General features: G+C 39.8%; 2 protein-coding genes and 1 non-coding gene across 3 annotated transcripts; all 3 read right to left on the bottom strand.

The window, feature by feature from the left end:
* Positions 1 to 131, bottom strand: LOC125126601 (small nucleolar RNA SNORA18). Its single transcript, XR_007134706.1, has one exon. It is a non-coding gene; the product is annotated as a small nucleolar RNA SNORA18 (small nucleolar RNA).
* Positions 132 to 3,099: 2,968 nt separating this feature from the next.
* On the bottom strand, positions 3,100 to 4,032 carry LOC125124055 (olfactory receptor 4C16-like). Its single transcript, XM_047774234.1, has one exon. The coding sequence runs from the start codon at positions 4,030 to 4,032 to the stop codon at positions 3,100 to 3,102; it is 933 nt and encodes a 310-aa protein (XP_047630190.1).
* A 20,010-nt stretch (positions 4,033 to 24,042) lies between these two features.
* Positions 24,043 to 24,975, bottom strand: LOC125124476 (olfactory receptor 4C6-like). Its single transcript, XM_047774586.1, has one exon. It carries the CDS (start codon positions 24,973 to 24,975, stop codon positions 24,043 to 24,045), a length of 933 nt encoding a protein of 310 aa, XP_047630542.1.
* Between the last annotated feature and the right edge of the window lie 244 nt (positions 24,976 to 25,219).

Here is a 25,219-nt window from a genome sequence, read left to right as displayed (position 1 = left end):
CTCTGCCTTGTAGTTCTTTCCTACAAACCTAACACCTAGTTCTATGAGTGATCCAGACCACAGAGCTACTCTATGAGGCATTTCCAGTGATGCAGGTTTACAGAAAAAGCCACATTAAGATGGACCTCAACATCAGACAGTATTTTCCATTCTGTGTTGGCACCTTTAAGATCCAGTTCCATAATGAAATGTGCTCCCTGGTTCACTTGTGCATAGTAGCCAAGTCCTATAAGTCCCTTATGTATTTTTTTTCCTTTTTGAGCAAAATTGTACTTTCATGTTTGGACTTACATGTGACTTGTCCCTGGCTAGCTGCTTTGGAAGCAGTAAGAGATGAAGGAGGAAGTTCATAGGGAGGATAAGTATTTTTACATGATTTTCTTCCCTCTCTCTCAAGAAAGGGGAAGCTACTTGTGACAACCAAGGTCATGCAAGAATATTTGTGAGTTCATGTTTCTCACCCTTTTCCACACAAGTTGTGTCTATTTTAAATTTCAGAGTCCCACTCTTACTCTATCAGAGCACTGACTTCAACAGAAAATCCTGTGAGGATGTACATTCAGCCTTTTTGCAGTTCTCTTATTTTTAATACAGACTCATAGGCAGGAATTTGATTATACATTTCTGTCTGCAAGAGATGTGGTAACAGTGACACGGGAGTTCTAAATCCAAAGCCTGTCCAGAAGACATATTATATAGAGTGGATTTGGGAGGTACTCCGATTGGATCCAGGATACAACCCTTTTCATATTTTCCTTGTCTTGAAATAGAAGTCTTCAACCAAAACTCTGTAAACTGGAATCTTTTACTATGCAAATCTTGCAAAAACAAAAATCAAACCGTAGTAGCTATGATCAGTGATAAACTGCTTGAGATAGATTAGCCATGAAAAATATAGAATTTGATTTTAAAAAGGTGACATAGGAGTTCCCACTGTGGCTCAGAAGATTAAGAACCCAACATAATGTCTGTGAGGATGTGAGTTTGATCCCTGGCCTCACTCAGTGGGTTAAGGATCAGCCATTGCCATGAGCTGTGGTGTAGTTGCAGATGCAGCTGGGATCCCCCGTTGCTGTGGCTGTGGCTGTAGCCGACAGCTGCAGCTCCTCTTCAACTTCTAACCTGGGAAATTCCATATGCTGCAGGTGCGGCCCTAAAAAGAAAAAAAAATAATAATAATAAAAAGGTGATGTATATATGTCACTGGAGTTCACTGTGGAATTCATAGGTTTCCATCCTACTGAGAAATAAATTACTTTTTTCTCAAACTAAAGAAATGTAAATTTCTTGGTACAATAAATTTAATGTAAATTTAGTAATCTTAATATAATTTAGTAACATGTAAAGAGAAATGGAAGTTCCAAACAAGGAAAAAAATATTAAATTTTCTATATTGATAAAAATAGTAATAAGACAACAAACTGAAATCAGGAAGATTCTTTTTTTTCCTTTTTTTTTTGTCTTTTTGCCTTTTCTAGGGCTGCTCCCACAGCACATGGAGGTTCCCAGGCCAGCAGTCTAATCAGAGCTGTTGCCGCCAGCCTACGCCAGAGCCACAGCAACACCGGATCCAAGCCGAGTCTGTGACCTACACCACAGCTCATGGCAATGCTGGATCCTTAACCCACTGAGCGAGGCCAGGGATTGAACCCGAAACAACCTCATGGTTCCTAGTTGGATTTGTTAACCACTGAGCCACGACGGGAACTCCTGTCTTTTTGTCTTTTTAGGGCTGCAGCCTCAACATATGGAGGTTACCAGGCTAGGGTCTAATCAGAGGTGTAGCCGCTGGCCTATGCCACAGCCATTGCAACGCCATTGCGGTGACCTACACCACAGCTCATGGCAATGCTGGATCCTTAACCCACTGAGTGAGGCCAGGGATTGAACGCGCAACCTCATGGTTCCTAGTTGGATTTGTTTCTGCTGTGCCATGATGGGAACTCCTGAAATCAGAAAGATTCTTAGTGATCCTGTAATTAGAGACTGCAGTGATGGTAGATGGTGACAAAAGATGATATCTACCTCCAGTGCATAAATATAATTTTCATCTAAATGCCTCAGTCTTTCTCAGATTTCTTTTCTGAATTACATCAAAACTCACTAAAACAATTCATATCTCTGAAATAACTATTTTCCAATCCTAAAAACCCTCCTCTGGGTTATAACATTCTTTCTTTAATTGATTATTATTTTCAAATTCCCTACCATCAACTACATGTACTCTGTACTTCTAGCTTACATGAATATACCTTAATTTGGGCCGTCTGTGCTCTAATCATATAACCCACTATTATAAACAAATTATTGAAATTAGTATGATTCAAGAAAAAATGTAATATTTCTTCCATAATATAAGAGATCAATTTAATAGCAAAAAGGATTTTTTTTCCTTCTTCTAGGGCTGCATCTGCGGCATATGGAGGTTCGAAGGCTAGGGGTCTAATCGGATCTGAAGCTGCCAGCCTACACAAGAGAGAGCCACAGCAATGCCAGATCCAAGCTGCGTCTTCAACCTACACCACAGCTCACGGCAACGCCAGATCCTTAAGCCACTGAGCAAGGCCAAGGATTGAACCCGCAACCTCATGGTTCCTAGTCGGATTCGTTAACCATTGAGCCACGACGGGAATGCCTGAAACTGTTGCTTTTTGCTGAGTCAGGAAGAACAACCAAGTTGAAGCTCCACAATGAGACGTAAGACCACAGTTTCTAGTAAATAAACTCTCTGGAAGGAAACCCTGTCAGGCTGTGGTTCTAAGCAAATAGAAGTATTACTATAAACAGAAGTCAACGCAAAGGGCAGTGGAAACAGGAGATCAAACCCATCAGTGGTATTAGGCAGACAAGAAAGGCAGAGACACTTAGATAGCAGTGACCATCTAAGATAAGGTGTCTCACATGACTGTAAGATCTGTCTCTTCTTCTACATAAATTTGACCCAACACTATCTAGCACATGTGTTTGTATTGTCAATATTCCTATAGAAACTAATCTTCATGCCCCAAGTTAGGATTATAGTAACTCCATAATAAGATATTATTCAGTGTGGGCTTCTTTTAAGTCCATCCAAACTATGAGGAAAACTGAAACTTCCATTCATCTTTTGTTGTCTGAAACTAACCTCTTGGTCCATAGCATCCTCATTGCATTTTTCACTTCTGCATTCCTTAGTGTATAAATTAAAGGGTTGATCAAAGGTGTTCCAAGTGTATAAAACACAGCTATCATCTTATCCATGGAGAAGGTGGTTGCAGGGCGTGTGTATATAAATATGCAAGGACCAAAGAACAAGATGACCACAGTGATGTGGGAGATGCAGGTGGAGAGGGCTTTTTTCCTCCCCTCTGCACTGTGGTTTCTCAGAGAATACAAGATGATGACATAGGAGACCATCAGCATGACAAAACTCACTGTACAGATGGCTCCACTGTTGGACACCAAGAGTAGGTTGGTCACATAGGTGTCTGCACAGGCAAGTTTCAGCAAGGGCTGCAAGTCACATATATAATGATCAATCACATTGGGACCACAGAATGGTAAACTCAAGGCTAGAAAAATCTGAGCTAAAGAATGCACACAGGATCCCACCCAGGCCACAGCCACCAACACACCACAGACTTGATGGCTCATGATGGTCGTGTAGTGCAGGGGCTTACAGATGGCCACATAGCGGTCAACAGCCATGAGGATAAGGATGAAGATCTCCAGGCAGCCAAAGAAATGGAATGAAAAGACTTGCACCATGCATTCGTTAAAAGAGATAGTGGCGTTCTTCAAAAGGGCATCTGCAATCATTCTAGGAGCTATGCAGGTGGAGAAGCAGGTATCAGATAAGGATAAGTGGAAAAGGAAGAAGTACATTGGACTCCCAAGAGCCTGGCTGGTCTTGATGGCAGTAATAATCAGAAAGTTACCCAACAATGTCCCCAAATAAAAAATCAAGAAAGTAAAAAATACAATTTTCTTCCTAATAGGATCCTGGGTCAACCCAAGTAGAATGAACTCAGTCACATTATTTTTCAGATGCATGATTTCATGAATAAGAAGAGGTGAGTGTGAAGTGGTTTATCTGCAAAAAAAAAAAAAGAAAAAGAACAGAATTCATTCATAATGTGATATGTGATTTTTAGGAATATCTTTAGAAAAATAAATATTCCTCCTCATAGATATTTTAGCTATGGTTTCTTAACAAGTCACCTCAACACTTCATTCCCCAATTTGTAATGACGACCTCATAGGGTCATTATGAGTCTCAAATAAGCTTGTGAGTAATAGACTTTTCTATAGCCTTCTTCAAATGCAACCCTTTGTGATTAATGTTAATAATTCAGTGAATATAAAGTTAAGAGATACAGCTCCATTTTGTTAACTTCATTATTTTCCCATATTCAATAAATTTTTTCCAAATTCAATAAAATTCCAAATTCAATACACCACACATGTTTGGGTGGTGTATCAGCTGGCATTTTGGAAGTGCACAATACAAAGGTAAAAATCACAGCCCACTCTGACCCCATACAAATGCCTTCTGTGTATGCATATTAACCATGCATTTGTACACATATTTATAGAAATGTATATTTTATTATTAGGCATATTGAATTATATGCCCAAATTCACTGTGTACTCTCTTTTAAATATTCATACTGATTGAAAAGAGGAAGAGTGTGCATGTGTAATCTCTAAGTAAAATGCCCTTACTTTGAAGCACCTTTATGACATTTAGTATTTGACATACACTAATACAGAGAAGTGAACATTCTTTGGTAACTGGTAATATGTTCAATATCCCCATTACTATTTTTCACTTTTCCAATTTCGGAAAATCACCCTTCAAAGGATGCAAATTTCCTAAGGTTGCCTATAAATTACAGGGGGATATTATCATTCAATAGTTTATATTTTCACAATTCAAATGTTTCGCTTAAGCATTTCAGATATGAGGTCCTTTGGGAAGATGTCACCAGGCAGTTCACGTAGGACCAGATCATGGTTCTAATCCCCAGTAGAGTTTGTTTTATCCGAGTATCTGAAATCTCCACATTACTGTAAAATATTCAGTTATTCAGAAGAAGGATGGATATAATTTTTCATGAGAAGGGGAGAGGAGAGTTAGTAACCAACTTTATTCAATTTGCTTTCTAACCTGGAAAAATCAAAGATAATTCAACTTTGAAATTTTGTTTCCCTCAAAGGAAGATTTTTTTTTTCCAGATATGGAAAAAAATATTATCATTAGTTTACCTTGAAGAACAAGATCTTTCTTCTAAGTCTTTCTTGTCAAGATGATGTCAAAAAGAACACCATTTGCAAGAAAAACAGAAACTGAATGTGACAAATTTAAATATAATCTGGAAGACTTACCCCATTGTATTCCTTCTCAGTCCCACCCATACATTCAATGCATTCTCTCGAAAGTTGTGAGCAGCCAAAGCAAAGACTGAGACAGACCAAATAGGAAGCAAAATTACTCTTAATTATACTTTTGCTCTCCTTTGGTAAATGTTCTTCTCAACAAAGTTGAAACGTGTAATATTCTTCCAAAACAAAAATTACTCATGGGAAAATATCTAATAAAGTGAATTACTTTATTACGTCCAATAAAAAAAAATCTCTTTAGACCATGTTATGGTTGGTAAACATTTTAAGCTTTCAGAGAACTGAGTCTTAGTATCTTAATCAGTACAATAAATTTGCACTTCCCTCAACTTATTCGAATGAGTGACCCATATGAAGTATTTGTACTTGAAAACATGGCCTATGTTTGTGACCATTCCTTTGAGTGTGTGGCTTTTAATTCATATGTTATCAATCCCTTTAGACTGCCCATTTCAAGAACAACCTTATTTATACATTAGGACAAACATTTTTTGAGATAAATTTAGAACCATAAATACATGTGGTTTCATTAATTTATTAATGATTGTGAATCTCCTCAAACATTCAATCGACAGCATAATCACTAGTCACCTTCCTTCCTCGAATGTAATTTTATTTCCAGCTACTTTAACTGTCTCACAATTCCAGGACCCAACTACTACAAAATCTCTTCTGACTGCCTTCAGTGAGTGCTTTGTGATAAAGGAAGTTTTTCCTATTCTCCGAGGGCTTCTTTTGATAGCTTTTCTTATAATAGTATATAGGTGATTCTTAAATGCAATTGTGTGTGCTTTCTTTAGCTAATTTCTTAGAAGGAAAATCTTTGAAAACTACATATTCTCAGGATTTTATTCTCCACATTTCCAAACCCAAAGCCCTATACAATGTAGGTATTTGGTAAGTGTTTTTATTTATTAGTTTATTTTTTTTTCACCCCACGGCATTTGGAAGTCCCTGGGTCAGGAATTAGATCCAAACCACAGTTGCAACCTATGCCACAGCTACTGAAACACCAGATTCTTAACCCACTGCACTGGGCCAGGGATTGAATCTGTGTCCCAGCAGGGCAGACACATAGCCGATTCCACTGTGCCATAGCAGGAGCTCCTTTTTTTTCTTTTTTGTATAAGTGTTTTTAAATTGAGCTTTTAAATTACTTCTTATAATAATTATCTCATTGTTTTGGTACTGTTCTGATTATAAAACACATTCACACTGTTAATACTATGGCCATATATATATATATTATGGATGGTGAACAGTCAAACATGCTCCCAATCTATAAATGCAGATAAAAATGGGATAAATTTTAAATAATTTAGTAAATCAGCTCCATAACCTGGAGTAGAAATTGTACTCAGAGCAGTGCCACATGGCTATATAAGATTTTGGAGCTCTGGCACCCATAAGAGAGATCATCTTGAGTATTTGACAAGATTTACATGAATTCTTGGCCCTTCAAGGACACAAGGAAAGCCTTGACATGTTTCCTCTCCTCCTAACATTGATGTGTGTTTTTGTACATGTCTCTGTGTATGACCATGGACCCATTTTTTCCAGATGTGTCTTGATAGCTTTCATGAGATTCTCAAACGAATCTGACACACAAAAAAAGCGGGTTGCAGTGCTTGGGACACAAACAACACAGTTAAAATAGAACATCTTTTAATAATTACTCTACTCACCTCAACTTTTCAACAAGGTTAGCCAACTTTAAAACGCCTAAGTGTGTCAAAAGAATGATGAAGTGATAATATGTTGAGGCAGCAGGTTAACCAAGAAGAACTGAAAGAAAACCACATAGAAAAGGTAGAGAGGTGGCATTCCCGTTGTGGTTCAGTGGATTAAGAACCCAACTAGTGTCCGTAAGCATGCAGGTTCAATCCCTGGCCCCATTCATGGTGTTAAGACATCTGGTGTTGCCAGGAGCTGCAGTGTAGGTTGCAAATGTGGCTCAGATCTGGTGTGGCTGTGGCTGTGGCTGTGGCTGTAGGGTAGGCTGACAACTGCAGCTCTGATTTGACCCCTAGCCTGAGAACTTCCATATGCTATGGGTGCTGTCATGAAAGAAAAAGAAAAAAAAAAGAGAGAAAGAAAGAAAGAGAAAGAAAGAAAAGATGGAGCAAAGATAAGGGAGGAATACATACTGGTAAGTGGATCCTTCAACCCTGCAAATCTGTCTTATAGCAGAAGCCACCATGAGAAGCATTGCTTTTCTTAGGACTCTTTTCTTAAACTACCCAGCCGTCCCTGATCGGTTACCCTATACCTCTCTCTTGGGGAAAATCCCTACGCTGATTTTATGTCTATGGAAAAAAATCTCCTTTCTCTTATGTGAAGGTTAATGGATGACTCCAAGATTATTTATCCTTCAAAAGCTCAAATTAAGGAATGATAACCCCCCTTATATATATGACACATTATCATTCACCTTCATGATACAGTTTTTAGCCTCTATGTTGTCACACTTCCTCTGAACTTTCCATCGAGTCGTTATTCAGCTTTTCAAACTAAATCTCAGATGTGTGCCATCTGCAAATTATATTCTTAAAATATCATTTTAGAAATAAGCAAAGAGTAATCATTTTAGTCTTCTATTTAAGTGTCTCTTGGATGTGGAAAGCTAACATTCTCCAGAAATTGTCACAGTCATTACCTCTATTTGTTGTTGTTGTTGTTGCCGTTGTTTCTTTCTTAAAGGAAGTAGGAGCAACATAGTCATAAGACATAAGGAAATATATTTGAAAATTGTTAGATTATTCTGTAATGATGCCTCTCTCAGTATCATGATGAAAGTAGTCTGTCACTTACCTGTTAGAACACTTGAAATTTGTGTCAAATCTTTCCATCCCTTTTTGAAAGCAGCCTTCCCATGGAATACTAAAAAAAAAAAAAAAAAAATCTTTCTTAACTCTAAAGGGAATATTTTAAGATATAATGATGTAAGATATTAGCATCCTACAGAGTAGTATTCCCTAAAGTTTCTCCTCCTTTGCTAATCAGAAACATCCCCGATGTGGTCATAAGTTGAACTTTGCATTTTTCCATTTAGCCTGTGGAAACTTAAGTTACCCCTCCTTGTACTCAAGGGACCAAATACAGAAGAGAGTCTGGAGGTATTAGGTGCCTCGGGCTGACCAAAGATACCGGTGAAAAAGAGGAAAAGGCACATGTATGGCAGAGAGGGTAACAGAGAACAGGAAGAGGAAAAAATCTTTGTCCTTGGTGAAAGCACCCTGTTCCCACCCAATGCCTTTGTTGCCCCTTTTTGCTAGACAAGCTTCTCCCACTTTTGTAAACTATTTGTAATCACAACTAGGAAAGCCCCCACAGTGCCTGAAGCCAGAGGTTCTGTTCTGTGTGCTTGTCACCATCCCTCACCAAGGAGCCACAGATGTGCAGCAAGTGGTCTGAGGATTAAAATGTATATGAGCCCTGCTAGATAACTCACATTTTATTCTAATTCAATTCCATTTGTTTTGCTAACTGATGTTAGTACCAGGACACTTACTAAGGAATACGTATTTTATTGAAGGAATTTTACTTCACTATTGAGAAAAGTCACAATTTTTTCCCAATAGAGTTTCTGAAGGTATAGACCCAGAAACCCTGCCTAATCTTAAAGTCTGATTCGAAATGGATCCAAGAAAGAAAACAGAGTGAACAAAGAGAAGAAACCAAGAAACCAATTCTTTTTTTTGGCTGCATGCATGGCATGTGGAAGTTCCTGGTCCAGGGATCAAACCCATGCCACAGTTGTAACCAGAGCTACAGCAGTGAAAACACTGGATCCTTAACCAGCTGAGCTACAAAAGAATTCCCAAGAAACCCATTCTCATCATAAGTTTTCAATTGCAGAATTCACCAATTTCCAAACATTTTCAGAATCTTTTATTTTATTATTTTATATTCTTTATACATTTATGTAAATAATAAAGAGTCCTTGCTACCATCTCAAGAACTCAAATATTACTAATAATTAAATATATTTTAAACTTTTCTCTGCCTCCTGCCTCAAAAGTAACCAATACCTTGATTTTATCCTAAAAATAAAATGCTGTTTATCTATATGTATTTTTTCCTGGCTTTGAATTTTAGGCAACACAGCATCTTATATGCAGTCTACTAGAAATTGCTTTTATTTTTTCACCTAACAGTATGTTACTAAGTTTTATGTTGAGTTTGAGTAAAGTCGTAGACTCATTTTCACTGTTCTATCACATCCTATTGTGTGATTATTTCAAAATATGTTTATTTGTTATCCGGCCAATAGATATTTGACTACTATGAACAGTAACTATGAATAGTTTTAAATAGGTTGCAGACTGTGGCATATTCAGCTTTACAAAATAATGCCATATATTTCAACAAGGGGTCCAGGAGATGCAATCTAGCTAGGTGCCAGAAAAGAAGAGGGCTGGAATATTAGTGAACAGATCTTATAAACTTCACATGATTAGCAAATAATTAAGTAGGAGAACGTTCTATTTTGTTGTTGTTTTAATGAAGACCATGGATCAATTTTATTCTACAAACCAACCTAGGTTCATATTTTTAACATCAATTTTAAAATATCAATTCTTAGGTACTTTTTCCTTGTCATATTTGTAATATAAGTCGCTTTTTTTCTTTGCTTTTTTTGTTTTTGTTTTCATTTTTATATAATGATTTTTATTTTTTCCCATTATACCTGGTTTACAGTGTTCTGTCAACTTCCTTCCTTCCTTCCTTCCTCCCTCCCTCCCTCCCTCCCTCTCTCTCTCTCTCTCTTTCTTTCTTTCTTTCGCCGTTCCTGCGGCATATGGAGGTTCCCAGGCTAGGGGTCTAATCGGAGCTGTAGCCACCAGCCTACGCCAGAGCAACAGCAACGTAGGATGCGAGCCGCGTCTGCAACTTACACCATAGCTCACGGCAACGCCGGATCCTTTAACTCACTGAGCAAGGGCAGGGACCGAACCCGCAACCTCATGGTTCCTAGTCGGATTCGTTAACCACTACGCCACGACGGGAATTCCCTGTCAATTTTCTACTGTACAGCATGGTGACCCAGTTATACATAGAAGTATATATTCTTTTTTTCCCACATTATCGTGCTCCGTCATAATCATGGACTTGAAGAATAGATTTTCTTTACTTTTTTTAGGGTCACACCTGTGTCACACAGAAGTTCCCAGACTAGGGGTCAAATCGGAGCTACAGCTGCCGGCCTACACCGCAGAGATATATATATCAACGCCAGATTTGAGCTGCGTCTACTGTCTGCACCACAGCTCATGGCGATTCCGGATCCTTAACCCCACTGAGCGAGGCCAAGGATGGAACCCACATCGTCGTGGATACTAGTTAGATTTGTTTCCACTGCACCACAAGGAGAACTCCTATACTCTAACTTTTTGAAGATTAAAGTAGACCAGTGTCCTGTGAATGGCAGATAGTGACTTCAAAGCAGAAAGTCTCCCCCTTATTTATTAAATATGTGCTCTATAAAGTCAGATTTGGGGATTAGTTTTTAAAATATTATTAAGCTATATGATCTATCAAGTTAGATTTGGGGTTTATGATTATGCTTCTATTCATGAGGGGCATATTTATAAAAACATTTCCACCTATTCCTACTTATCTACAGTAGATAAAGATGACTTGGAGAGTTTAGGGGAGGCATTACACTGAAGGATTTTAGTGTATTGCATGATCTCATAAAGTTCTTGTCCCCTGGAATATGGCCTGGGCACAAGGCTTAACCAAATATAATAAGACCCTCTGTTGGGAAAATGATAGAAAGATGTATCATATTTACTCTCTCACTGATTTGTTAAAGATGAATTTCTAGGACCTTGAATGCTAAGTAAACCTAGTGCCTCCTACTGGCAAGCCCTGTCTATGCGTACTTTAACCATGACAAATTCCTTACATTGAGTGAAGAAGTTCAAAAGATGGCCATATTAAAGATAGATTTCCTTTTATCCTATTTCATCATTTAAAAGTGGTGGGAGGGAGATGAATAGGTAAAGTATAGAGATTTTTAAGGCAGTTAAAACAGTCTATATGATACTAGAATGATGGATGCAGGTCATTGTACGTTCGTCCAAAGTCTTGGAATGTGCATCAAGAGAGAATCCTAAGGTAAACTATGGCCTCCAAGTATTATTTTGTATCAATGTAAGCTCATCAATTGGAACAACTGTATCACTCTGGTAGGGGAGGTTGGTCATGGGGGAGGCTATGTGTGTGTAAGGGCAGAGAGTATAAGGGAAAGCTCTGTACCTTTCTCTCAATTTTACTGTCAACCTAAAACTGCTCTAAAAAATTAAGTCTGAAAAACTTACAGTTTCCAAATGAGATGGGGTGGGGGAGGGGATGCACTGAGGGTTTGGGATGGAAATGTTATAAAATTGTGATTGTCGTTATACAACTATAAATGTAATAAAATTCATTGAGTAACAAATTTAAAAAGTAAAGTAAGGAGCTCCCATTGTGGCTGAGTGGTTAACAAATCCAACTAGGAGCCATGAGGCTTCAGGTTTGATCCCTGCCCTTGCTCAGTGGGTTAGGGATCTGGCATTGCTGTGAGCTGTGGTGTAGGTTGCATACGCTGCTTGGATCCTGTGTTGCTGTGGCTCTGGCATAGGCCGGTGGCTATAGCTCTGATTCAACCCCTAGCCTGGGAACCTCCATATGCTTCGGGAGCGGCCCAAGAAATGGCAAAAATAAATAAATAAAAGTAAAAAAGACAAAAAAAAAGTAAAAAAAAGGAAACAAAGTTTCTTGTAAACAAAATTGTCTTTAATAAAAATTAATCCAATTTATTTACCTAATTGTAGACTTATAACTTCTACAGGTGAATGCCAAATGTTTCTCTGGAGTGTAATTTTTGAGGGTCATTAGCTACATTGAGGCAATGGCCAGGATACATTCTTTAGATCAGCCTTACTTACAGATGCCTTGGCACTCCAGTCCCTGTCTTTGGCTCAGGAAGCAGGCAAGTGCATTCCCTGAGGAATATGGTGCTTTGTGGTCACTATAGCCTTCCAACATGGTCTCTTGGTCTCCAAGGCTGATGCAATGCTTTCATTATTAAGAATGCTTGCTGCCAAAACCACTTCCACACTAACAGGCACTTTGGTTTATCAACTCCCCAGTGATAACGTCTTTTAGCAACCAATGGTTTCTTGGCCAGAAAGTCTGGAGCTGAATCCTACAATGGAGCTACTGACAATGGCTCCTACTAGTAGGTCTCAATTCCCCAACATAATCAAAGATTCTCTGAAGACACTACATCAGCCACCTTGAAAGATGTCTTTGTCTCCAGTGCCCTGTCCAGTCAAGAACTGCAACGAAGGCCCGCATCCTTTCCCTCCCATCCATGATTTCATGCCAACTCCCTCTTTTAGACAGAACATCTTCCTAAGATCACTCTTCTCCCCCTTCCTGTCACTCAGTGCATGGGCACAGTGCCATGTTCACATTCAAGACTGGGTGTCCCTTTGAGGGTTCCATTGTTTATATTCACGACAACTAAGGGTATCTTTTTAATGTGCAGCCAGTTGTTTCTCAAATGTATCTTACAGAAAACTTTTGAATCGGTAATCTCTGAAGTTCAGTTTCAGCCTTGGTGTTCAGCCAAAATCATTGATCAGTTTAGACTTTGGCACCGGAGAGGCTGAAGAGCTAAGTGTCTATACAAGTATTGTTCCTGACATCTCTGCCCTTCAGGGGAATGACTGCATAGGATGGTGCCATGTCCAATCCCCATCATGGTACTGTTACAAGTTTGTCACAGAATTCAGATTTATTGTTACTATATGAACATTTTCTCTCACATATTGGTGAACATTTTAGATGTGACTTGGAGGGGATACCTCTTGTTTTGTTTCATGCTTTTGTTTCTCACTTTTTTTTGGATATGAAACATTAAACAAATTGACATTCATATAATATCAATGCTTATAAAATTAACCTCTTTGACAAAATGTGAACACAGATATGACAGCCACAGCTGCAACTCAGAGTAAATCACATCAGGAACAAGTACAATAAGATCACAAAGCAGAAATGTAATTGCATATTTTTTTCTTCCTTTCTTTTTTTCTAACCTAACATCTCATTGATAAAGAATGGGATCCTATTTTTTTTTCTTGCTGCAAATTAATTAATAAAATTATCTGATAGGGCTTTCGCAGTTTGGTAATATTTAACTGGGTGTGTGTGCATGCAATCCCCTAAAGAATATGAAATTTATATTTATAAATTTTTACTATTGGTTTGGTTTGGGGATTTTTGTAAAATGATGATCATTGGAAAGGGTCTCAGAGAATTCCTTTAATGAGATGTTGAAAAAAGTTACTAGAATAGGGCAAGAAGAGGGAGGAGCAGAAAGCAAAGTTAAGATGCAGGCTGGGTAAGTTAAAAATGCCCAGTCTTTAAATGGAAGGAAAATAAGCTCTTTCTGGAACCCATTGAGGAAGGTGGATGCTCTATGTACCATTTCTGGTGCCCACAAATACTTCCAAAATCATCTCTCAGCATTGCTTTCAGCAGGGCATGCTACAACAGAAATGGATCTAGGATCCCCAGCTCCTGGAACAGAACTGAAAAACTAACAACTGGCATGATTTCTATTCTTGCTGTGTGGGTCAGAGACTGGTGCGGGCACACTTGTGTATGTATGTAGGGAGGTCACTGTAACATGAGCAGTGTAAGGTAATGCTAACTCATCGGTAGTGTGTGGTAGAGCTAACTTATCATGAGCGACCATCTGGAATCAGCTCCTTGGGCAAAAATTTGTGCGGATCTAGGCAGCCAGGAACATAAAACAGAGGTCCCATCCCCATTAAATCCATAATGAAATATGCTCTCAGATTAGAGTGGACTTTGGTTAGATTTGGTGTCTGTTAGTATTCTCTACTTTGGTGTTGGCTCTAGTAAGCTCTAACCTTAGAGCTTACGGGTTCTTGGAATAGAAGCAAATGCTATTTAATACATACTTTGGCACTTCTGTTCCCATTCAAGTTGTCAAAGCCTGGTTGGATGTAACTCGATCAATCACCTCAGCTATTTTTAAAAAATTTTTTTCTTCATATTCTTTGTATTATTTATTGTCTTAATTTTTTAAAATATGATTTACCATGTATGCCATGGTACATGTTTAGAATTTTCCTGCTGATGATATTTTGAAATGGGGCAGGAGACATTCTGGTTTTTTTGATTGTTTCTTTGTTTAATAACTTTCATATGAACATACTCTAACCACCAATATTCTTCCTGGCTTAAAATTATTTAAATTTCTGAAAGCATTTACTGGTTCAAAAGGGACTTAACATCCTTTCCAATATTAGTATATAGCCAACATACTCTCTTTTTGGGATGGTGCTGTGCCCATGGCATATGAAATTTCCCAGGCCAGGGATAGAACGAGGGCCACAGCAGTGACCCAAGCTGCAGTGACACACCAGATTCTTAACCCTCTGCACCACAAGAGAACTTCCAACAAACTCTCTTGAGAGTCGCATTAACTGTCAATTGATTTTCCTATTTGCTTAATCACTTAAGATCTCTGAATTGTCTTCGAACTATTTAATACTCAGAGCATTCATGCCTATCACTTATCTTGGAGAATTCTACTCTTGCAAAGATGAGTACATACAAATACCTCAACTCACTTATAGAATATCAACACATAGAAGATGCACAGAGACTCAAATTCCCAGAACTTCCCCCACTGCAATCTTTCTCTGCCTCCTGAATCCAATAAATTTATTAGAATCCAAGCCCAGAGCAGCAGCTGCCACAAGCCCCTTCTCCAACCACCAACATGACCCATAATCCTAGAGTTTTGATAAATTGGGGACATGAAGAGTTTCTGTGCACAGTTAAATCCTCACACCCTTGGAACATAGAAAGCTGGGCTCTTCTGAGAACATGAGACTACACTTCCTGGATTATTCATGTCTTTCCCCCGATACCCACATGACTAGGAGAGGTCCCCAAAATGTAAAGTACAGGCCCTTCTCCTCCCTTTAATTTTAAGGAAACTACCCTTTCACATCCGTATTTCTTCCTCACTTGTTCTCAGTCTTAAATTTTCCACCTTCTGAATCTTGATATGCAATTCTCTCACTCCCAACTGTCGCTGAATCATTATTAGAAAAGCCTTCTCTGTTGCAAAGTTGTCAGTTTTTCCATAGTTTCCTCTGTTACAATGACAGGTACTTCTCATTTAAATTTTGTCTGTTTTATTACTGTGATAGAAAGAATACATTTCCAGATAGCTACACATTGTCCCAGTAACTTTTTTTTTTTTTTTTTTTTTTTTTTTTGCTTTTTAGGGCCTCACTCGTGGCATATGGAGATTCTCAGGCTAGGGGTCAAATCAGAGTTACAGCTGCTGGCTTATGCCACAGCCACAGCAACGCAGGATCTGAGCTGCCTCTGCAAACTACACCACAGCTCACAACAATGCCAGATCCTTAACCCACTGAGCAAGGCCAGGGATTGAACCTGCAACCTCATGGTTCCTAGTCAGATTCATTTCCCCTGCACCACAATGGGAATTCCTGTCCTACTAACTTTTTTGAATGATTTATATGTTTCCATTAATTTGAGATATTGCTTTAACCTTATTCCAAAATCTCATATTCATTATGTTCTATGTCAGGGGTTTATGTTCAGTTTAAATGAGATATTTATCTGTTGTTAATACCACATTTTTACAATTATTATAGCTGTCTGCTATATTTTGATATCTTGGTAGGCCTTTCCCTTATTTTTTTTTCCCTCTAAAGTTACCAGCCCATGTTTTGCACATTTATTTTTCAAAATGAGCAAACTTGTCTGGTTAAAAAGTGCATTATTAAAGATTTTACTGGGGAACTCTTTAATGTGTAGGTAACCTTGTGCATAGTTGAGGTTTTTAAGATGTAGAAAATCTTAATTTTAGGACTAGTGATTTTTTTTTTTTTTTTTTTGCTCTTTTCTAAGGCCACACCCACAGCATATGGTGGTTCCCAGGCTAGGGGTCTAATCGGAGCTGTGGCCACTGGCCTACACCAGAGCCACAGCAGCTCAGGATCCAAGCCGCATCTGTGACCTACACCACAACTCACGGCAACGCTGGATCCTTAACTCACTGAGCCCAAGGCTAGGGATCGAAACCGCAACCTCATGGTTCCTAGTCAGATTCATTAACCACTGAGCCACGATGGGAACTCCCAAGGACTAGTGATATTAAAGGAGGTATTTCTAGAAACTTACACAGACATTTAATAACTTGGGTGGAGCAACATCCTTAAAGGATTCAGACAAAAATTGTCTAGTTAGAATTCAACACTTCTCAAAATTATCTTTCAAAACAATGGTGAAGTAAAGACTTTCAAGTATTCAAAAGTCAAGGAATCCATCAATTCCAGATTTCAGTTCAAGAAGGGTTAAGGAGGTCTTTCAGTCAGAAGATAAAGGATACCCAGGGGAAATCTGGATCTCCTGAAAGGAATGAGGGCCCCCAGAAGAGGTAACTATATGTGTACATACAAATAATACGGGAGTTCCCATTGCAGCTTAGTGGGTTAAGGACCCAATGTTGTCTCTGTGAGGATGCAGGTTCGATCCCTGGCCTTACTCAGTGGGTTAAGGATCTGGCGTTGCCACAAGCTGCAGAGTAGGCTGCAGATGTGGCTTGGATCCAGCATTGCTGTAGCTGTGATGTAGGCCAGCAGCTATAGCTGTGATTCGACCCTGGGCCTGGGAACTTCATATGCTGTAGGTAGAGCCATAAAAAGAAAAAAACAAAAACAAAAACACAATGACCTCAATGTCAGAAAATGTCATTATTAATTAATTTTTTAAAATGAAACATAATTTCATCTCAATATATTAGCATCTCAATGCTTCCTTATCCGTGTACCAGATATTAAAAATCCAAATTTAAATGTCCACTTGATATAGCCATAACCTTCCTCCTAAATATGTTAAATGTGCCGATCCGTATAAAACCACCCCAAACGGGGCTAAAAGCTGAGGGTATTGCAAGTTTTAAAGCCTCCTGGACTATGAGAAAAGTTTCAGGGGGTTCCTGTTGTGGGTCAGTGAGTTAAAAATATGACTGGAATCCACAAGGATGCGGGTTCACTCCCCGGCCTCATTCAGTGGGTTAAGCATCCTATGTTGCCGTGAGCTGTGGGGTAGGTCACAGATGTGGCCTGGATCTGGTGTTGCTGTAACTGTGGTGTAGGCTGGCAGCTGCAACTCCAATCTGACCCCAGCCAATATATATCTAAAGCAATGTTTCAAAAATGCTCTCATCTTTAAGGGAGAGCTGTAAACGGTCACAATTCTGATTTGTCGGTTTATCTATCACTTGGGTAACTGTCTTGCCCTCTGAGATTGGAAATGTCACCCAAAAAGCAGAAGCTAAATGAACCTGTCCTACGGTCCTGGGAACATGCTCGAGGTAGAAAAGGAAACCATGGGAGAAAAGTGACTAAAAATCTATCCCAAGAAAGTGAATTTGAACCACATCTACAATTATAGGTATTGCAAAGTGGAAGAATCTTGCTATTATACGAAGAGTTAGCAAGAAATATTTGGGATAAAATCAGGAATACAGGGTACTCTAGAGACTGCTCCTGGGGCAGTAGTAGCAGCTTCCTGCCAGATTTAAGATGTTTCAAAATCCATTTGGAAAAGATGCCAAATATACCATTTACAGAATTTTGTTTCCTTCTTTTGTCTTTTTAGGGCTGCACCTGCGGCATATGGAGGTTCCCAGGCTGGGGGTCTAATCGCAGCTGTAGCTGCCAGCCTACACCACAGCCACAGCAATGCAGGATCCCAGCCATGTCAGTGACCCACACCAGAGGTCATGGTAACACAGGATCCTTAACCCACTCAAGGAGGCCAGGGAGCGAACCCGTGTCCTCAGGGACACTAGTCAGGTTCATTAACCACTCAGCCACAATGGAAACTCCCAGAATTATTTATTTTAATAAATCTTATTAGAGTATAATTGACTTATGCGGAATTCTTAACTTAAGCACAACACCGTTGCTCAGACCTTTCAGAGAAAAATAGAAACAAAGACTCAACCTGGAGCAAAAAGGAAAAGCTAGTTACTAAAGATAGCAGGCAACATATTTTTTTCAAGTTGGGAATTTGTCACATCTGTGGACAAATAAGCTCAGCTAATTATATGATAAATGTTCAGATAAAGATCAATTCCCAGGAGGATTTCCTAAACAGGTAGGGGAACAAGCCACCCAACCCTATCCCTGCACAGATGAGGGCAACCTGATTAGTGGTCATTTCTGTAGTTTCTACAACCCGTTGGTTAACGTGGCACTTAGGCTATCTTCCCACTAGGTGGCACTCGAGTCAAATAGTAGGCTAAGTCCAACTCCTTCAAGTTTCACCCCAAAATTTTGTAAATGTGCTTATTTTCAGAAGATGTTAACGGACTGTGTATATTTTTAACTAAGTTGTGCTTCATCCTGGGAATAGTACTTTGGGATCACACTAACCAATATTATCTTAAATTCATGACCTGGATCTCAGGTGAGTCTTTGATGCTGCTCGACCATCGCACTGGAATTCCAGGATCCACTTATTCTCTCACAGTTCTAAAGTGAGTAAAGGACCATTAGGACTGTCAGTGATAAAGAACTAGAGGAGTATCTCCACCTTTCCCTCTGTCTTTAAAATTCCAGTACTTCCTCTTCCTTTCTCAGTCTCAACCCATGATTTACTTTCTACTTAAAGAAACCATGAAACAATTAGAAATCATTTGTACAAATTGACATCAGTCTGTTCACCCCCAGGATCTATAACCACATAATCTGCTTCCCCGGCCCCTCTCCACCTGCTATAGAATCCTGCTCCCTGTAATCTATCTGTTCTACTACCCAAAGCCACTATCTCCACTGTGTACCAGATCCCATTTCCTCCTGTCTACCTAAGAGCAGTGGTCTGATAATTCACTCCTCTCTCCCCTTAGCAAACTCTGTGTAGGACCTTTCCCATCACCATCAAACATCTTGTTTCCTTCATCTTAAAATATCTTCTTTTTTATCCCCACTCCCTTCCCAGCTACTTTTTCATTAATTTCACCCCTACCATGTAAAATATGTTGGAGAAGTTTTCATACTGCCTATATCTAATTCCTTTCCTCTCAGTTCTTCTTAAACCAATTCCAGCCAGTTTTCCCCAGCTTTCCACCTTAAAAAAAATTCTTGGCCGTATTGCATATGACCTGCACATTGTTAAATCCATAGCTCCTTCCTCTATACACTTATTTCACTTGGTTTTCCATTTACCTTTCTTTCCTGATTGTCCTCCTGCTTCACAGGTCACTCCACATTTTATTTTGTTGACTCTGTCTTTTCTCTCTGACTACTTAAGATTGCTGTACCCCAGGGCTCAGTCTTAGGTGTCCTTCTTTTCTTCTGTCTCTACATACTGCTTCCATAATGCATGCCATCCTATAGCTTTGAATTATTATTGCTGAATGTTTGCAAATTATATCAGCATCCAAGACTATGCTCCCTAACTCCAGACTCAACCTAACTGCCCACTGAAATATCCACTTTGTTGTCTAAAAACACCTAAAATTTTAAATGTTAAAAAATGAATCCAAGAACCACGAGGTTGTGGGTTCGATCCCTGGCCTTGCTCAGTGGGTTGAGGATCTGGCGTTGCTGTGAGCTGGGGTGTAGGTCGCAGACGTGGCTCGAATCCCATGTTACTGTGGCTCTGGCGTAGGCCAGTGGCAACAGCTCCGATTAGACGTCTAGCCTGGGAACCTCCATAGGCCGCATAGAAAAAGACAAAAAAAAAAAAGAGGAACTGATTCCACTGCCTTTCACCCTCACCCCATCCCCACCACCATGTTCTTCTTCCAGAGAAGGCTTTCCTCAGTTAAAGGCAAGTCCATCCTATCAATAGCTCAGGCCAAAAGTCTTTAAGTAACTCTTCCCTTTTCCCTTCATACCCGCATCTAATCTGACACAAAATTCTGCTGGTTCTACCTTCAAACTATGTACAGAATTCAACATTTCTTACTATCATTACCAAGTTGACCAGAGGAAGTCATATTTGGTTCTCACCAAGATCATTCCATAACTTGCCCCCCTGATTCTATCATTACTGCCCTTACCCCCTCCCCAGGTCACCCCGTAATTGAGCAGCCAGAGTAGTCTTGTCACAGATAAGCCAAGTCTGCTCTTCTCTGATCAGAGCTTTCTAATGGTGCTCAGTTTCACTCTTACCAAAACACTACACTTAAAATGCATAAGCAATGAGGTCCTACTGTACAGCCCAGGGAACTATATCCAATCTCTTGGGACAGAACATGATGGAAAGTAGTATGAGGAAAAGAATGTGCATATATACATATAGCTGGGTCACTTTGCTGTATAGCAGCAATTGGCACAGCATTTTAAACGAACTATACTTTAATTAAAAAACAGCAACAACAAAAAGCAAATCCTTACCTCAACCTATCAGGCACTATATTCATAATGGAACATCATCTCCTGCTGCTCTCTGGCTTCCCACCTCCCTTACCCCCAGGTTACTGGTCCTTGAATCCACCAGACCCTGGTCTTCAAGTGAATATCTTCATGGCTGACTCAGCATCTTCCAATATTTATTCAAACGTGATGTCCTCCATGAAGACTGATCACTTAAATTTTAACACTGACTACTTCACATTTCAAACGGAAGTTCCCGTTGTGGCTCAGTGGAAATGAATCTGACTAGTATCCACGAGGATGCAGATTCGACCCCTGGCCTTGCTCAGCGGGTTAAGGATCCTGTGTTGCTGTGAGCTGTGCTGTAGTTTGCAGATGTGGGCTCAGATCCTGCATTGCTGTGGCTGTGGGGTAGGCCAGTGGCTGCAGCTCCAATTCGACCCCTAGCCTGTGAACCTCCATATGCCCCAGGTGTGGCCCTAAAAAGATAGATAAGTAAATAAAATAAAATAAAATAAAATAAAATAAAATTTCAAGCTGACCTTGCCCTGATAATCTTCATTCCCATAGTTAGTGTAAACCTAATGAAACACACTATTTATAGGTTAGATAATTAATCCAAGTCTTTCTCCTTCTCAGGAATCTAAGCTCATGGGGGAAGGAATCTTTCTTTGTTCTGTTTGCTGTTTCATCTCAAGTGCCTAAAATATTCGGGCCCATAGGGGTTAATCGATACATACTTGTGGAAATAATGAAAATATTTCTAAGATGTGCAGAACTAAAGAATGAAAAATACTTGGTAGATTCAGATCTTTGGTCATATATCATGAATATAAATTAAACTGAAACAAATCTAGATGAGACATGAATCCACCACGTATCTACAGAACATCTTTTCAAAACAGCTCATTGTATATTAATTGCTGTAAACGCTATAAATATTTTAAATTATTGGTTACTCAGTAAATTTGAAAAATTGACCCTTAGACAAAATGAACATTTCATTAATACAAATTTTTAGCAAAATTGCATAGAATTCTGTGCTAGGCACAAAGGATGGAAACCATTCCAGTTACCAAAGAATCTTCATTCTGTCTTCTTTTTTCCCCTTACCACTTTAATAAAGCCTTTAAATAGCTCCCTATGTGGAAAAAAAAATTTTTTTCCTAATGAATAGCTGGAGTCCATACTTTGCACTTGCACTTAGCACTTTGTGTTGGCTCTCTTGACCTCCAGCCCACTATCTTTACTTGGGAAGGTTTGGAATGCTAAAAGCCATGTTTAGATCTTGGTCTCCGGATATAAATTAGATCCCTCCCTGTACATGCTCTCCTGAGGGACTTGGAAGATGATAGCTTTGGCCGTCTTCTTTTAGCTCTTGGCAACATATGAGCAAACCAAGCCCAGAGGAAGATGAGAGATTTGCTTTATGCTCAATGTTCCACAGATGGTAAGTAGCTGTTAAACTCCTCCAACTCCTATTTTTAATCCTCACTTCACTGCTCTGTGTACTAAAATACAGCTTTTGGGAAGGGCAAGATCATTTTTGTCAATCCAACTCTAATTACACCTCCAGTCATTAAAATAATTTGGCTAATTAGTTCAAAAGTTACAATAAAGTTGTTGTGGCACGTCCTCCTCTATAACTTTGGGAAATAATGTTCCACCAGGAAAATGGCAAATTACTGGCAAATCATCTGCTAGTCCTGTCCTACCTGAGCCTGGCCTATGACCACAGCAGGTCAAGGGTCAGCACTGCAGAAGTATTGAAAAAAAAATACAATTTAATCCAGGGCATAAGCAAATATTTAAATATCAAATTTATGAAAGGGAGTTTAAGTGAAAGACAACAGATTAATGGGGGAGGTGCTAAAATAGTTATGGATGAGAAATAAACAATAAAAATTGCAAGAGCTGGAGTTCCCACAGTGGCTTCGCAGGTTAAGAACCCAACTAGTACCATGAGGATGCAGTTCAATTCCTGGCCTTGCTCAGTGGATTAAGGATCTCTCATTGCCATGAACTGCAGCAGAGGTCACAGATTTGGCTAGGATCCCATGTTGCTGTGGCTGTGGTGTAGGCTGGCAGCTGCAGCTATGATTCAACCCCTAGCCCAGGAACTTCCATATGTCATAGGGACCACCCTAAAAAGCACAATAATAATAATAACAGCAATAATAATAATAACAATAATACATTTTTAAAAAAGGGCAACAACAATCCAGGAAGTATCAGAACCCCAGGAGGTAATGGATGTCATTTTGGCTACCTCAGAGCAGAGGATCTTCCTAAGTTAGGAATTATTTCCAAGAACCAAGTCTTGCTTTTCATTTACATTGTGAAACTGCTCGAGGATACCAACGGCCACCAAAAATGACTTCAGTTTTAAAAATAAGTTTTCCAGTGGGGAGGGAAAAAAAGCACTGCATCTTGAGAAGCATATGACTCTGTTGGGTGATAGCACGTGTAGCCATTCTGTAATTGAGGTACAGATCACAGTGCAGGAAACAATGATGAAATGGTTATACTGTGATCTAGATTTCTGCATGTCAATCTGGCCCCAGGGAATGGACTATATTCAATCTTTGGTGATAGAACCTTACGGAAAGTAGGGTCACTAAGCTGTCCAGCAGAAATTGATACAACAGTATAAATCAACTATAATTTGAAAAAAAGAAGTTTTTGATGTAGAGAATGATGGCAAAAGTAGAAGAATCATTGAATAGAGTTATGGAGGAGGTTGTATGCCGTAATGACACAATCTCCTCATCTAAGGACCAGAAGTTAGAGGAAAACAGCCACCAAATAAGATGAGGGTCAGTTTTTAGAGAGAGGGAAGCAACAGTGCTGTGGTGAGACAAGGCTGTAACAGCCGTAAGGACAGATGATAAATCTCAACATGGCAGATGCATAGTGAGGGGCAGGTGAGAGGCTCAAGGTGTGCTTGGAGAGTTAGAGGCTATAGAAGGATTAACCAGGTAATTCAAGGACAAGGCAAGGTGCTTCTATAATGGGAAGCCAAAGAATGTCATGAAACAGTAGAGTATCCTAATCCTTCTAAACACTTTAAATCATAAATCAGATGAATAGTTTTAGGAAAACCCTCCAGCTGTTAATGGAGAATGATCAGTTTTATTTCTCACGTATTTCTGAAAGAAGAATCTCTCCTTTTCAGAAGCACGCAGTATTCCAAGCATGACAGTCACCTGCCGACCAAATTCCCTGGTTTCATCCACAGTTTCCTCATGGCATTTTTCACCTCTGTGTTCCTCAGGGTGTAGATCAGGGGATTCAACATGGGTGTGATGATGGAATCGGACACAGCCATTGCCTTGTCTGTGGGGTAGATGGCCACAGGCCTCACGTACAAGAACACGCACGGCACAAAGAACATGACAACCACTGTGGGGTGGGAGCCACAGGTGGAGAGGGCTTTCCGCCACCCTTCAGAGCTGCAAGACCCCAGGGAGCAGAGGATGACCACGTAGGAGGAGATGAGGATAAGGCAGATGGCCACACACATCACCCCACTGTTGAGGATGCCTAAGAGGCCCAGGAGGTGGGTGTCCGTGCAGGCCAGGTTCAACAGTGGAAACAGAGCACCTATAAAGTGGTCTATGATATTGCGACCACAGAAAGGTATCTGATACATGAAGAGAAGCTGTATTGCTGCATGAATAACCCCCCCCCCCACCCAGGCCCCTGCCAGCAACAGGCAGCACACCCAAGGCCTCATGATGACCCTGTAGCGCAGGGGCTTACAGATGGCCACGTAGCGGTCATAGGCCATCACGATGAGAAGGATGATCCCCACGCCACCAAAGAAGTGCTCCGCGAAGAGCTGGGCCATGCAGCCTTCCAGGGAGATGACAGTGCTCCCGGAGAGGGAGTCCACAATCATGTTGGGGGCAATGACAGAAGAGAAAGTGACATCCAGAAGGGACAAGGAGGTTAAGAAAACGTACATAGGTGATCTCAGACTCTGACTTGTGACCACGGTTACCATGAGGAGGAGGTTTCCCAAGACGGTGAACACACACATGACCAGAAACACGGCAGAGAGTAGTCTCCTCAGCTCTGGATTCTTTGTAATGCCCAGAAGGATGAATTCTGTCACGTGGCTTTGATTTGCCATGTGTCCTGGCAAACTGGTGGTGCTATGGGCATCAGCTGAGAGTTATAAAATCTGAAAAAGCAACATATGATTTGGAATTAGTGATTCTTTGACTTCATGTAGTTCCAGGATCTCAGGGTTTTTTTTTTTTGTTTTTTTTTCCTGTATTCATCGTCCAGGCCTTTGGCTTTTAATAACCTGCAAAAGAAAGAGCTTAAAAGAGAGCTCCTCAATTAATGCTAGTTTCTCCCTAAGACATTCCTCC

This window comes from Phacochoerus africanus, chromosome 4 (assembly GCF_016906955.1).
Source record: "Phacochoerus africanus isolate WHEZ1 chromosome 4, ROS_Pafr_v1, whole genome shotgun sequence".
Taxonomy (NCBI): Eukaryota; Metazoa; Chordata; class Mammalia; order Artiodactyla; family Suidae; genus Phacochoerus; species Phacochoerus africanus.
Note: the sequence above shows the minus strand (reverse complement) of the source record. Positions and strands in the feature narration are given on the sequence as shown.